The sequence below is a fragment of the Triticum urartu genome, chromosome 2 (genome assembly GCF_003073215.2).
Source record: "Triticum urartu cultivar G1812 chromosome 2, Tu2.1, whole genome shotgun sequence".
NCBI lineage: Eukaryota > Viridiplantae > Streptophyta > Magnoliopsida > Poales > Poaceae > Triticum > Triticum urartu.
The window spans coordinates 42,587,301-42,600,039 of record NC_053023.1 but is presented as its reverse complement, the minus strand read 5'-3'; the positions used below and the strand labels follow the sequence as shown (position 1 = coordinate 42,600,039).

General features: G+C 42.3%; 1 protein-coding gene across 1 annotated transcript; it reads left to right on the top strand.

Moving 5' to 3' along the window:
- The first annotated feature begins 2,373 nt into the window (after nucleotides 1-2,373).
- On the top strand, nucleotides 2,374-3,877 carry LOC125540936. Its single transcript, XM_048704456.1, has 2 exons — nucleotides 2,374-2,486; nucleotides 2,556-3,877. The coding sequence occupies exons 1-2, from the start codon at nucleotides 2,413-2,415 to the stop codon at nucleotides 3,853-3,855; spliced, it is 1,374 nt and encodes a 457-aa protein (XP_048560413.1). The 5' UTR covers nucleotides 2,374-2,412; the 3' UTR covers nucleotides 3,856-3,877.
- The last annotated feature ends 8,862 nt before the right edge of the window (nucleotides 3,878-12,739 follow it).

Sequence of the window (12,739 nt, the reverse complement as noted above, 5' to 3'; positions counted from 1 at the left end):
TTTGATTCAACATGAGTGCGAATGCACGCAATCATCAGTTGATCCTTTTAAATTATCTTTCCGACTCAGACGTCATTTTGAACATGAGCTGGTTCTCAACAAATCCAATTGCCATCGATTGTACCCCTAAGGCTATTCAACTTATCTATCCCTAATCCGAACATTGCTTCTGATCCCTTGATTTGAAAATCATAATTCCTTTGCACTTGAGCTCTGGATTAGTCAGTTGTGCCTGTGCAAGCGGCGACTCGGGAAAAAGAAGAGTGGACGCGCGGGCGGGCGGGTCGCGCCCATAGTCGTGGGCAAACGGGAACGATGGGCGCCCGCACCGTAATACAAGCTGCTGGCTGCCACCGTACAGATTAGCACCATCATCGATCGATTTGCGCCCCTGGGTTTTGCGATCTCCCGATCAGGACGGCCGCTACTTTGCGGATGCTAATTGCTAACTTCCGTCACGGTCAAGCCATTACAGCCACCGACAGCTAAAAAATCAGTCGGCCAAATTTAAGTGCCGGCTTATGTCCAGGGCTTGTACAACCCATCTAAACATCATTTTTTTGTAATTGCATTTTCTTGCTCGTCCGGCAGACGTTGTGCCTTCTGCATGGCCTCAAAGTCCCTCGGCTGCTTCTCAAGACGGACATTGCTCGCACCTTCAATTCAGTCTCTTGGCCGTTCCTTCTTGGCACACTTTGACAGCTGGGATTCGGCCAACATTGAAGGGAGTGGATTTTCATCATTTTTTCCTCCGCATGTACGCACGTCCTCATTAATGGGTCTCCAGGCCCTCCAATCGACCAAGGGGCCTTCGTCAGGGTGATTTCCTCTCTCCGGTGATCTTCACTTTAGTCATTGGTGACCTGAACTCGCCCATCCAGTTGGCGGTTCAACTTCACCACCTTATTGCTCGTCGCGTGACTTCGAGTGTGTCTCTCATCATCGTATTTTTGCCACTCTGACGTGCATGGCATCTCCACAATCATATGTCTTCTCGGGTTTTTGGCTGGTCAATATACTAAGTTCGCCAAGTGCTCAGCCATACCCATTCACTGCTTCAATGACCACATCAACAATATTGCTTCTCAATGGCATGCCCCATTGCTACTTTCCCAGTGCAATACCTAGGCCTCCCCCCGTCCATTCGGAAGGCCTTCATCGCCGACCCGCTGCCGTTGGTGGACAAGTTGGAGAAGAAGCTTCCCACTTGGAAGTCTGCTCTTTTTTTGCGCACTTTATTTTTATTTGGGTTGGTGTGCTTTGGTTTGGTGTTTTTTTCGGCTTTCTTTTTTCTCTTCAGGTTTTCTTTTCTTATTTTTCTTTAGTTTTTTGTTTTCTGTAATTTTTTTATTTTTTTTCACTACGGTTCTTTACTTGTTTTCTTTGGGTTTCATCTTTATCATTTGTTTGATTTTTAATTTATTTTTATCATATTTTTTCAATACATGTTGTAAATTTTTCATACACACGTGTAACATTTAAAAATGCATGATTAACATTCTTTTCAAATACATGTTTGGACCATTTTCTTTCAATAAATGTTAAACATATTTTTTGAATAAATGTTAAAACATTTTTAAGTACATGTTAATAACATTATAATGGAATGGAACTTTTTTATATTGTATACGCATTTTCTTAAAATGCCAAGGACAAAATTTGAAAAATGTGTGATTTTTTTCTAAATGTATTAAATAATTTTTTAATGTTACAATTTTTTAAGCTACATTATTATTTTAAATGCCATGATCATTTTCTGAATGGATTTTTTAAATCATACAAACATATTTATATTGCACAATTTTTTATTGTTGGTACAATATTTTTGATAAATTTTGTGAACGTTTATTATATTGTATTTAATTTTTTTTCAGATGTCATGAACATATTTTTGAAATGCGGAGACATCTTTTAGATGTTACGAATATTACTTAAATGCTATCAACATTTTTTAGAAGTTGCATGCATATTTGTTTACACTGTATGACCATTTTTTCAAAAAAGCGATTAACATTTTCGAAAATTTAGTTAAATATGTTTTTATTTCAGAAATGTAAGTATGAAAGTATTAAAACAGAGAAAGAACAAAAAAGTAGCTAGGGAACCGGCACTGCCCCCATGTTGGGCTGGACCATATAGGGTGTCCTTGAGCCGCTCCCTTTTCTTCTATTATGAATGGCTCTCTTAGCCCAACAACTTGAGGAAGCGGCAAAAAAACTTGAGGCAAGTAATTTTTCGGATTTTCTTGGGGCTCTCTTAGCCTAGCAACCTCATAAACTAATTAGCCCACTTCCCCTTGCGGCCCATTTCCAATCTTCACATCTACAGGGCACTGAACTCAAATACCAACTCGTCAGTCTCAGCCGCCGCCACGCTTCTCAACCAAAGGAGGACCAGATCCGAGCAGATCACATGGGCAAGAGGCGAAAGAGGAGCAACCTCGCCGGCCGGCGTCCCCTGCCCCAACTCCGCCGTGAAGACGAATGGTCAGCCCATCCCCGTGCCTTCTATCCTATTCTCTTGCTTTTCTGACGATGATCTACACGTACGGGCAGGCGAGATTGGCCCAACCTGCCGACGGCGCTCGTCGACGACATCGCCGACCGGCTGCTCAGCCACGACCTGGCCGAGTACATCCGCCTCCGCGCCGCGTGCAAGGAGTGGAGGAGATGCACCGCCGACCCGCGCGAGGGACGCAACCAACTGGACCCGCGCTTCCGTCCCCGCCGCTGGATCATGCTGTCCAACCGCACCGACGGCGACGGCCGCCGCTTCCTCAACCTCTCCACCGGCGCCAGCGCCCGCGTCGACCTCCCGGAGCTCTCCCGGCACCACCTCGAGGCCAGCGCCGAGGGCCTCCTGCTCCTGCGCGACAAGGCGAGCCACGCCGTGCGCCTCCTCAACCCGCTCACCAGGGCCCTCACCGACCTCCCGCCCGTCACCGCGGACCTCGGCAACGCGTACGCGGTCTGGACGGGGCCGTTCCAGTCCGCGGCGCGCATCATCTACGCCGGCGTCTCTGACGAGACCTCCCCATCGTCAGTCGTGCTCCTGATGGCTGACCGTCACCTTGGGCGTGCCATAGCCTACGCCAATCCTGGTGACCAGCGTTGGGCGGTGGTGGATGACGAGATGTGGAGGCCAGACCAACCCTTGTCATGTCGATTCTCGTCGGCCTCAACCATGCGGGGGTGCTTCTACTTTGCAACTGTCGAGGGGTACATAATACAGGTAAGGCTCTGCCCAGAGCCTCGTCTGGTGCCCGTGGTTGTGGACCAGCCCAACACCCAGTACAACATGTTCTGCTACCTCGTCCCTCCGGATGACCACCGCTGCGGTGGCATGCTCATGGTGCGCTACTACCTCAACCTTGATCACCTCAGCGCCGACGAGCAAAGAATCATGAAACGCAGGAGGAAGGTCATGGACGTGATCAGGGTGGAGCGCCATGTGAAGGCGCAACGGTGGAACCTGATTCAGTTGTTTGAGGTGGATGTGGCCGGGAAGAGACTTGTACCGGTGGAGGACATTGGCCGCCACCGCGCCGTGTTTGTCGGGGATGTGGCCTGCTTCTCCCTCTCGGCCAGGAGGTTTCCGTGCGTGGCAGGGAACGCCGTGTACATGGGGGCGCGCGGTGCCCGCTGCCCTCCCGTCGGCGTGCGGTATCTGGCGGACAAGACTGCTGATCCATCGTTTGTGTTCACCACGGACGTGCCAGGATTTCTAGACTGTATATCAATGAAACAGTACCGCGAGAAGATACCAGAGCTGAATCTAGTGCCTCTTGCTCGCCCTTGTACGCTCCAAGAGTACCTCGTCTGTTACGCAGGCCTGCTCGGCGGCCTCAAAGACTAATTCAATCATCATCAGCAAGTTAAGGGAAGCATGCATCTTGTCCCCTCCTCTGTTCACTTCTACTTGTGTTGAATCAGAAAAATCTGAAGAGCATACCTTTTGGATGAGTGCTAGAGGTACTAAATTAGCAGCTTGTTTGATTCGAGCGCTCCCTTTTGCAGCTAGGTATGTCTGCTTAATTATCACTTCCTAAGACAAAATGTCACTCTGAATTTCTAGCCACCAATAACGCAACCACCAAAATAATGTCATAATAAGCTTTGTGAAACTGCACAGATAGCTCATCTGAAATTTCAACTGAGCAGAATAGGAGCATCCTTTTCTAGAATTAACTTATGCTGAGGAAAGTCGATAAGAAAAATATAATGTACAGAAATTCACCACAACAAAACAGAGTTACTGTTTCATTGTATCAGTAGGTCTAACCAAAAGATCGTAGCTTATGGCATGAAAGAAAATAGAACCTAGAGAAGCTCAAATGACATAATAAAAGATTAATCTCCTTGTTACTGGCCTTGAAAAAAGGAGCTCAATCACTTGATAGGAATTGTTTACCATATTTCCGCCCCCGCCACTTGATACCGAATTAGCAGTTGCATTGAGGAGAAACAGTTTTAGGAGCTCTTAGCTTAAAAACATATGTGTGAAGTATATTAATCGGCATGATTCAAAATATCTGGAAATGTAAACTGTATTAGAACCTTTAACTTTAACAACGGCCATGTAAAATGTAATCTTACTACAACTAGCTTAATTAAAGTACTCAGTGAAGTCATACACGACAAATTTATGGTCAAGTTTAGTAAATTTCAGAATTTAGATAGCAACATGTTAATATATTGTACAAATTTATATGGACTAAGAAATGTCTATGTAGTTCAGATCGATATTAGCAGCAGCAGCATCAATAATTGTTGTCAAAAATCAAAGAACTCAAGCTGGGTCACAAAATGGCTCCATATGAGTAAATCATAGGTCATACGAACTGAAGCGCTACATGTATACACATTTGCTGATCTCTTATAGCCATTCCCTCAAACATCTCATGGGCCACTTAAACTAATACAGATGAATCCCAATGGTTGCAAAATCATCACATACATGCATCACAGAGAGTGATCTTCAATCTTCGGCTGTCCCTTCTGTACTTGTACCAGCTGAGGAAGAAAAGTAATATGTCAGCACAATCACAAGACATTTTAGTTAAGCAAGCATCACTTAAAAAAATGTGGGCAGCAAGTATCCTTACGTATTAACAACCAAAAATGGCTAGCAAGCTGTAACAGAGAGCCCGTTTCCTGTATACATTTTTCTTATTCACTCAATATAAAGCAAGGAGATATTGTAAACAACTACTCCCTCCGTTCGGAATTACTCGTCCAAGAAATAAATGTATCTAGATGTATTTTAGTTGTAGATACATCCATTTTTGTGACAAGTAATTCCGAACGGAGGGAGTATTTTGAAAAATCCATGCTGCACAAACATAAGCAATTTAGCAGGGAGGTGCGGGTCCTTGACAGTGATGCCAACCTAAAGTACATGCTCTCCTCAGCCTGAGATTCATTTAACAGAAAAAGAGATGGATGCAAAGCACACTGCACAAACCTTGTGGTGCATATATGAATCCCACCTTGACGTTGAATCAGAAAAATCTTAAGAGCATACCTTCTCCATGAGAGCTAGAGATACTAAATTTGCAGCTTGTTTGATTCGAGTGGTCCCTCTTGCAGCTATGTATGCCTCCTAATTATCACTCCGTAAGGCAAAATGTTACTCTGCATTTCTAGCAATCAATTCGACCATACAGATGTAACATAGCCCCAAATAATGCAATCACTAAAATATGCCATAATAAGCTTTGTGAAATTGCACAGATAGCTCAGCTCAGCTGAAATTTCCACTGAGCAGAACAGGAGTACTCTTTGTATAATTAATATGTCGAGGAAAGTCGATAGGAGAACTACAATATACCAAAATTCAGTACAACAAAACAGATTTACTCTTTTGCTGTATCAGTCTGGCATGAAAGAATATAGAACCTAGATAAGCTCAAATCACATGATAAAAGATTAATCACCTTATTATTGTTTTGGCCCAATGACCTGATTGACCTTGAAAAAAGGAGCTCAACCACTTGATAGAAATTGTTTACCATATTATCTCTAGCTCGCTCAGCTAACTGAAGACTAAAAATAAAATGATACTGAAGAAACAAACAAAAAATGCTATACCTAATCTCATCACAGGACAGACGATTTCTCTGAATACTATTCTTTTATCTCTCTCAGTGATATTAGGAGCTCTTAGCTTAAAAACACATGTGTGAAGTATATCAAACGCCATGATTAAAAATATCTGGAAACGTGAACTGTATTAGAACCTTTAACTTGAAGACCGGCCATGTAAAATGTGATCTTACTACAGCTAGCTTAATTAAAGTATTCAGTGATGTCATACACAACAAATAAAAGACCATGTTTGGTAATTTCAGAATTTAGATAGCAACATGTTCATATATTGTACAAATTTACATGGACTAAGAAATGTTTGTGACTTCAGATCAATATTAGCAGCAGCAGCAGCATCAATAATTGTTGTCAAAAATCAAAGAACTCAAGTTGGGTCACAAAATGGCTCTCTCCTATGAGTAAATCATAGGTTATATGAACTAAAGCGCTACATGTATACTCATTTGCTGATCTACTACAGCCATTCCCTCAAACATCTCATGGGCCACTGAACTAATACGGATCAATCCTGATGGTCGCAAAATCATCACATACATGCATCACAGGGAGTGAATCTTCTGCTGTCCCTTCTGTATTTGCACTAGCTGAGGAAGAAAAGTAATATGTCAGTACAATCACAAGACATTTTAGTTAAGCAAGCATCACTTACAAAAATGTGGGCAGCAAGCATATCCAACCTGAATCATTGTAGTAGAGAAGGCACCCTTACGTATTAACAACCAAAAATGGCTAGCAAGCTGTAACAGAGAGCCCGCTTCCTGTATACAGTTTTCTGAACTAAATGCTAAAAAAATATTCGCTCAATATAAAGCAAGGAGATAATGTAAACAACTATTTTGAAAAATCCATGCTGCACAAACATAAGCAAATTTTTTGATTTCAACCTAAAGAACATGCTCTCCTCTATCTGAGATTCATTTAACAAAAAGAGAGATGGATCAAGTTTTTTAATTTCGTTTGGTCCATCTATGAATCTTTTTTCCTCTGAAATCAAATTGCATGCATATAGCTCCAGTTACTCTACCATTGCTGCTTACATTTTTCTAAAGAAGGATTGCCATGTAGTTTAAGCAAAAATGTCTAGAAGTTAGATCCTTCTATAATCTTTGTACTTTAATGTTGCTGAGAGCATATTCGCCGAAAAAAATGTTGCTGATACACTGAGTTTGGAAGCTATAAATTTGACACTTCCATTGTTTGTCGTACAAGGGATCAGCTGTTATCTCCGTTCAGCGCCTCTTAACTTGGTATGCATGCATTACAAACTGTTCTAGTGTTATTGAATGTATATTTTTCAAAAGATATAACAAATCACTGGAATTAACAGTGCATTATACAGAATTTGGTACACTTGGAACTCTGGGACAAAGAAGCAAATGTATATAGGCCATTATTCGTGAACTACTCACAAGTAACGTGTCTGTATGTTCAGTTTGGTTCCCACTGTAAGGATTAGCGCCACAGGTTCATATGCATTTTCTATGTAGGTTTAGAATTATCTAGTATTTCAAGAATACTGAAACATTGGTTTAAATGTAGAGGTAGAAAACAGGTGGTTTTGCATAATTCTAGACTAGCTTGCATGTCCATCCTTCAGAACTTCCTGGAGAACCACAAGGTAGAAATGAACCAAGATCTCGAAGAATAACAAGTGGTTTTGTATAATACTAGAATGCTCTTGTTGACACACGAACACGTCACGTGTACCCTCGACGCCGGGGGTGATGCACCGCAGCTCACGTCAAAGGAGACCCGACCGACAGCGCGATACGCAAGACAGTCGACGGGCGCTTTTGCAGACCCGAAAACCCCACACCCCTGGGAGGGACCCCGTCAGGGAGTGCGGCGGCTATGGGCTGCCCTAGGTCGATTCGCTCGCCCCTAGAGCCTCGAAATTCGCAGCTCTGAAGAACAGCGAAGAACGAGAGAGAAAAACGGTGGAGAGATAAAACGTAGATGAAAAAATAGTATATTGATTTGTTCGATTGTGTGTTGTTCAATCGGCCGTCACCCCCAACATATATAAGAGGCGGCTGGACTTCCCGTACAAGTAAATGATTCATCTAGGCTTTCCTTACAAGAAAAATTACATCAATTCACGTCCTAGAGTCCTAATTCTATTCCAACTCGGATTCAGTCTGAATCTGGCCCAAACTCTATCTTCCTTCTTGCGCGGGCCGCCGGGCTTGCATATGATCTCCGATCGAGACGGCCCAAATATCAAACTTGTGCGCCTCGACGATATGAACAACTCTCATGTTGATCACTTTTTCAAATAAGGCCATCTTGAATACTTTTCGAGGTCATCCTTATCTTCCAGTCGGACTCGGTCTTGCAGTAGACTGGATTATCTGAGTCTCGTAGTGAATTTGTGGGCTATATATTATCTCTGATGATGATGACTCCAAAATCAAAGTTTACCGTCTTGATGATACGCACAACTTCTGTATTGAACACTTCTTCATCCAAGGTCATTTTGATAAACTTTCGAGCACATGTTCAATCTCATCGTAGTCAACACCTTGAACTTATCGAAAACCTTTTGCGACAATTCTAGCTTTGTAGATAGTAACACTACTATCAGCGTCCGTCTTCCTCTTGAAGATCCATTTATTTTCTATGGCTTGCCAATCATCGGGCAAATCCATCAAAGTCCATACTTTGTTCTCATACATGGATCATATCTCAGATTTCATGGCCTCAAACCATTTCGCGGAATCTGGGCTCATCATCGCTTCCTCATAGTTCGCAAGTTCGTCATGGTCTAGTAACATGACTTTCAGAACAGGATTACCGTACCACTCTGGTGCGGATCTCATTCTGGTTTACCTACGAGATTTGGTAGTAACTTGATCTGAAGTTACATGATCATCATCATTAGCTTCCTCACTAATTGGTGTAGTAGTCACAGGAACAGATTTCTGTGATGAACTACTTTCCAATAAGGGAGCAGGTACAGTTACCTCATCAAGTTCTACTTTCCTCCCACTCACTTCTTTCGAGAGAAACTCCTTCTCTAGAAAAACTCTGAATTTAGCAACAAAAGTCTTGCCTTCGGATCTGTGATAGAAGGTGTATCCAAGAGTTTCCTTTGGATATCCTATGAAGATTTACTTCTTCGATTTGGGTTCGAGCTTATCATGTTGAAACTTTTTTCACATAAGCATCGCAGTCCCAAACTTTAAGAAACGACAGCTTAGGTTTCTTGCCAAACCATAGTTCATATGGTGTCGTCTCAACGGATTTAGATGGTGCCCTATTTAACGTGAATGCAGCTGTCTCTAATGCATAACCCCAAAGCGATAGTGGTAGATCGGTAAGAGACATCATAGATTGCACTATATCCAATAAAGTACGGTTATGACGTTCGGACACACCATTATGCTGTGGTGTTCCATGTGGCATGAGTTTGTGAAACTATTCCACATTGTTTTAATTGAAGACCAAACTCGTAACTCAAATATTTGTCTCCGCGATCAGATTGTAGAAACTTTATTTTATTGTCACGATGATTTTCCACTTCACTCTGAAATTCTTTGAACTTTTCAAATGTTTCAGACTTATGTTTCATCAAGTAGATATACCCATATCTGCTCAAATCATCTGTGAAGTTCAGAAAATAACGATACTTGCCGTGAGCCTTAACACTCATCGGACCGCATACATCAGTATGTATTATTTCCAATAAGTCAGTTGCTCGCTCCGGAGAACGGAGTCTTAGTCATCTTGCCCATGAGGCATGGTTCGCAAGCATCAAGTGATTCATAATCAAGTGATTCCAAAATCCCATCACCATGGAGTTTCTTCATGCGCTTTACACCAATATGACCTAAACGGCAGTGCTACAAATAAGTTGCACTATCATTATTAACTTTGCATCTTTTGGTTTCAATATTATGATTATGTGTATCACTACGATCGAGATCCAACAAACTATTTTCATTGGGTGTGTAACCATATAAGGTTTTATTCATGTAAACAGAACAACAATTTATTCTCTTACTTAAATGAATAACCGTATTACAATAAACATGATCAAATCATATTCATGCTCAACATAAATACAAAATAACACTTATTCAGGTTCAACACCAATCCCGAAAGTATAGGGAGTGTGCGATGATGATCATATCAATCTTGGAACCACTTCCAACACACATCATCACTTCACCCTTAACTAGTCTTTGTTTATTCTGCAACTCCCGTTTCGAGTTACTAATCTTAGCAACTGAATTAGTATCAAATACTTAGGGGTTGCTATAAACACTAGTAAAGTACACATCAATAACATGTATATCAAATATACTTATGTTCACTTTGCCATCCTTCTTATCTGCCAATCACTTGGGGTAGTTTCGCTTCCAGTGACCAGTCCCTTTTGCAGTAGAAGCACTTAGTCTCAGGCTTAGGATCAGACTTGGGCTTCTTCACTTTGAGCAGCAACTTGCTTGCTGTTCTTTTTGAAGTTCCCCTTCTTCCCTCTGCCCTTTTCTTGAAACTAGTGGTCTTGTCTACCATCAACACTTGATGTTTTTCTCGATTTCTACCTTCATCAATTTCCGCATTACGAAGAGCTTGGGAATCGTTTCCGTTATCCCTTGCATATCATAGTTCATCACGAAGTTCTACTAACTTGGTGATGGTGACTAGAGAATTCTGTCAATCACTATCTTATCTGGAAGATTAACTCCCACTTGATTCAAGCGATTGTAGTACTCAGACAATCTGAGCACATGCTCACTAGTTGAGCGATTCTCCTCCATCTTTTGGCTATAGAACTTGTTGGAGACTTCATATCTCCCAACTCGGGTATTTGCTTGAAATATTAACTTCAACTCCTGGAACATCTCATATACTCCATGACGTTCAAAACATTTTTGAAGTCCCGATTCTAAGTCATTAAGCATGGTGCACTAAACTATCAAGTAGTCATCATATTGAGCTAGCCAAACGTTCATAACGTCTGCATCTGCTCCTGCAATAGGTCCGTCACCTAGCGGTGCATCAAGGACATAATTCTTCTGTGCAGCAATGAGGATAAACCTCAGATCACGGATCCAATCCGCATCTTTGCTACTAACATTTTTCAACACAATTTTCTCTAGGAACATATCAAAATAAACACAGGGAAGCAACAATGCGAGCTATTGATCTACAACATGATTTGCAAAATACTACCAGGACTAAGTTCGTGATTAATTTAAGTTCATTTTAATCATATTACTTCAGAACTCCCACTTAGATAGACATCCCTCTAATCCTCTAAGTGATTACGTGATCCAAATCAACTAAACCACAACCGATCATCACGTGAGATGGAGTAGTTTTCAATGGTGAACATCGTTATGTTGATCATATCTACTATATGATTCACGCTCGACCTTTCGGTCTCCGTGTTCCGAGGCCATATCTGTATATGCTTGGCTCGTCAAGTATAACCTGAGTATTCCGCGTGTGCAACTGTTTTGCACCCGTTGTATTTGAACGTAGAACCTATCACACCCGATCATCACGTGGTGTGTCAGCACGAAGAACTTTCGCAACGGTGCATACTCAGGGAGAACACTTCTTGATAATTTAGTGAGAGATCATCTTATAATGCTACCGTCAATCAAAGCAAGATAAGATGCATAAAAAGGATAAACATCACATGCAATCAATATAAGTGATATGATATGGCCATCATCATCTTGTGCTTGTGATCTCCATCTCCGAAGCACCGTCGTGATCACCATCGTCACCGGCGTGACACTTTGATCTCCATCGTAGCATTGTTGTCGTCTCGCCAAGCTTATGCTTCCACGACTATCACTACCGCTTAGTAATAAAGTAAAGCATTACATCGCGATTTCATTGCATACAATAAAGCGACAACCATATGGCTCCTGCCAGTTGCCGATAACTCGGTTACAAAACATGATCATCTCATACAATAAAATTCAGCATCATGTCTTGACCATATCACATCACAACATGCCCTGCAAAAACAAGTTAGACGTCCTCTACTTTGTTGTTGCAAGTTTTATGTGGCTGCTACGGGCTTAAGCAAGAACCAATCTCACCTACGCATCAAAACCACAACGATAGTTTGTCAAATAGACTTCGTTTTAACCTTCGCAAGGACCGGACGTAGCCATACTCGGTTCAACTAAAGTTGGAGAGACAGTCGCCCACAAGCCACCTATGTGCAAAGCACGTCGGGGGGACCGGTCTCGCGTAAGCGTACGCGTAAGGTTGGTCCGGGTCGTCTCGTCCAACAATACCGCCGAACCAAAGTATGACATGCTGGTAGGCAGTATGACTTATATCGCCCACAACTCACTTGTGTTCTACTCGTGCATATAACATCAACATAAATAACCTAGGCTCGGATGCCACTGTTGGGTTTCGTAGTAATTTCAAAAAATTTCCTACGCACACGCAAGATCATGTGATGCATAGCAACGAGAGGGGAGAGTGTTGTCTACGTACCCACGCAGACCGACTGCGGAAGCGATGACACAACGTAGAGGAAGTAGTCGTACGTCTTCACGATCCAACAGATCAAGCACCGAAACTACGGCACCTCCGAGTTCGAGCACACGTTCAGCTTGATGACGATCCCCGGACTCCGATCCAGCAAAGTGTCGGGG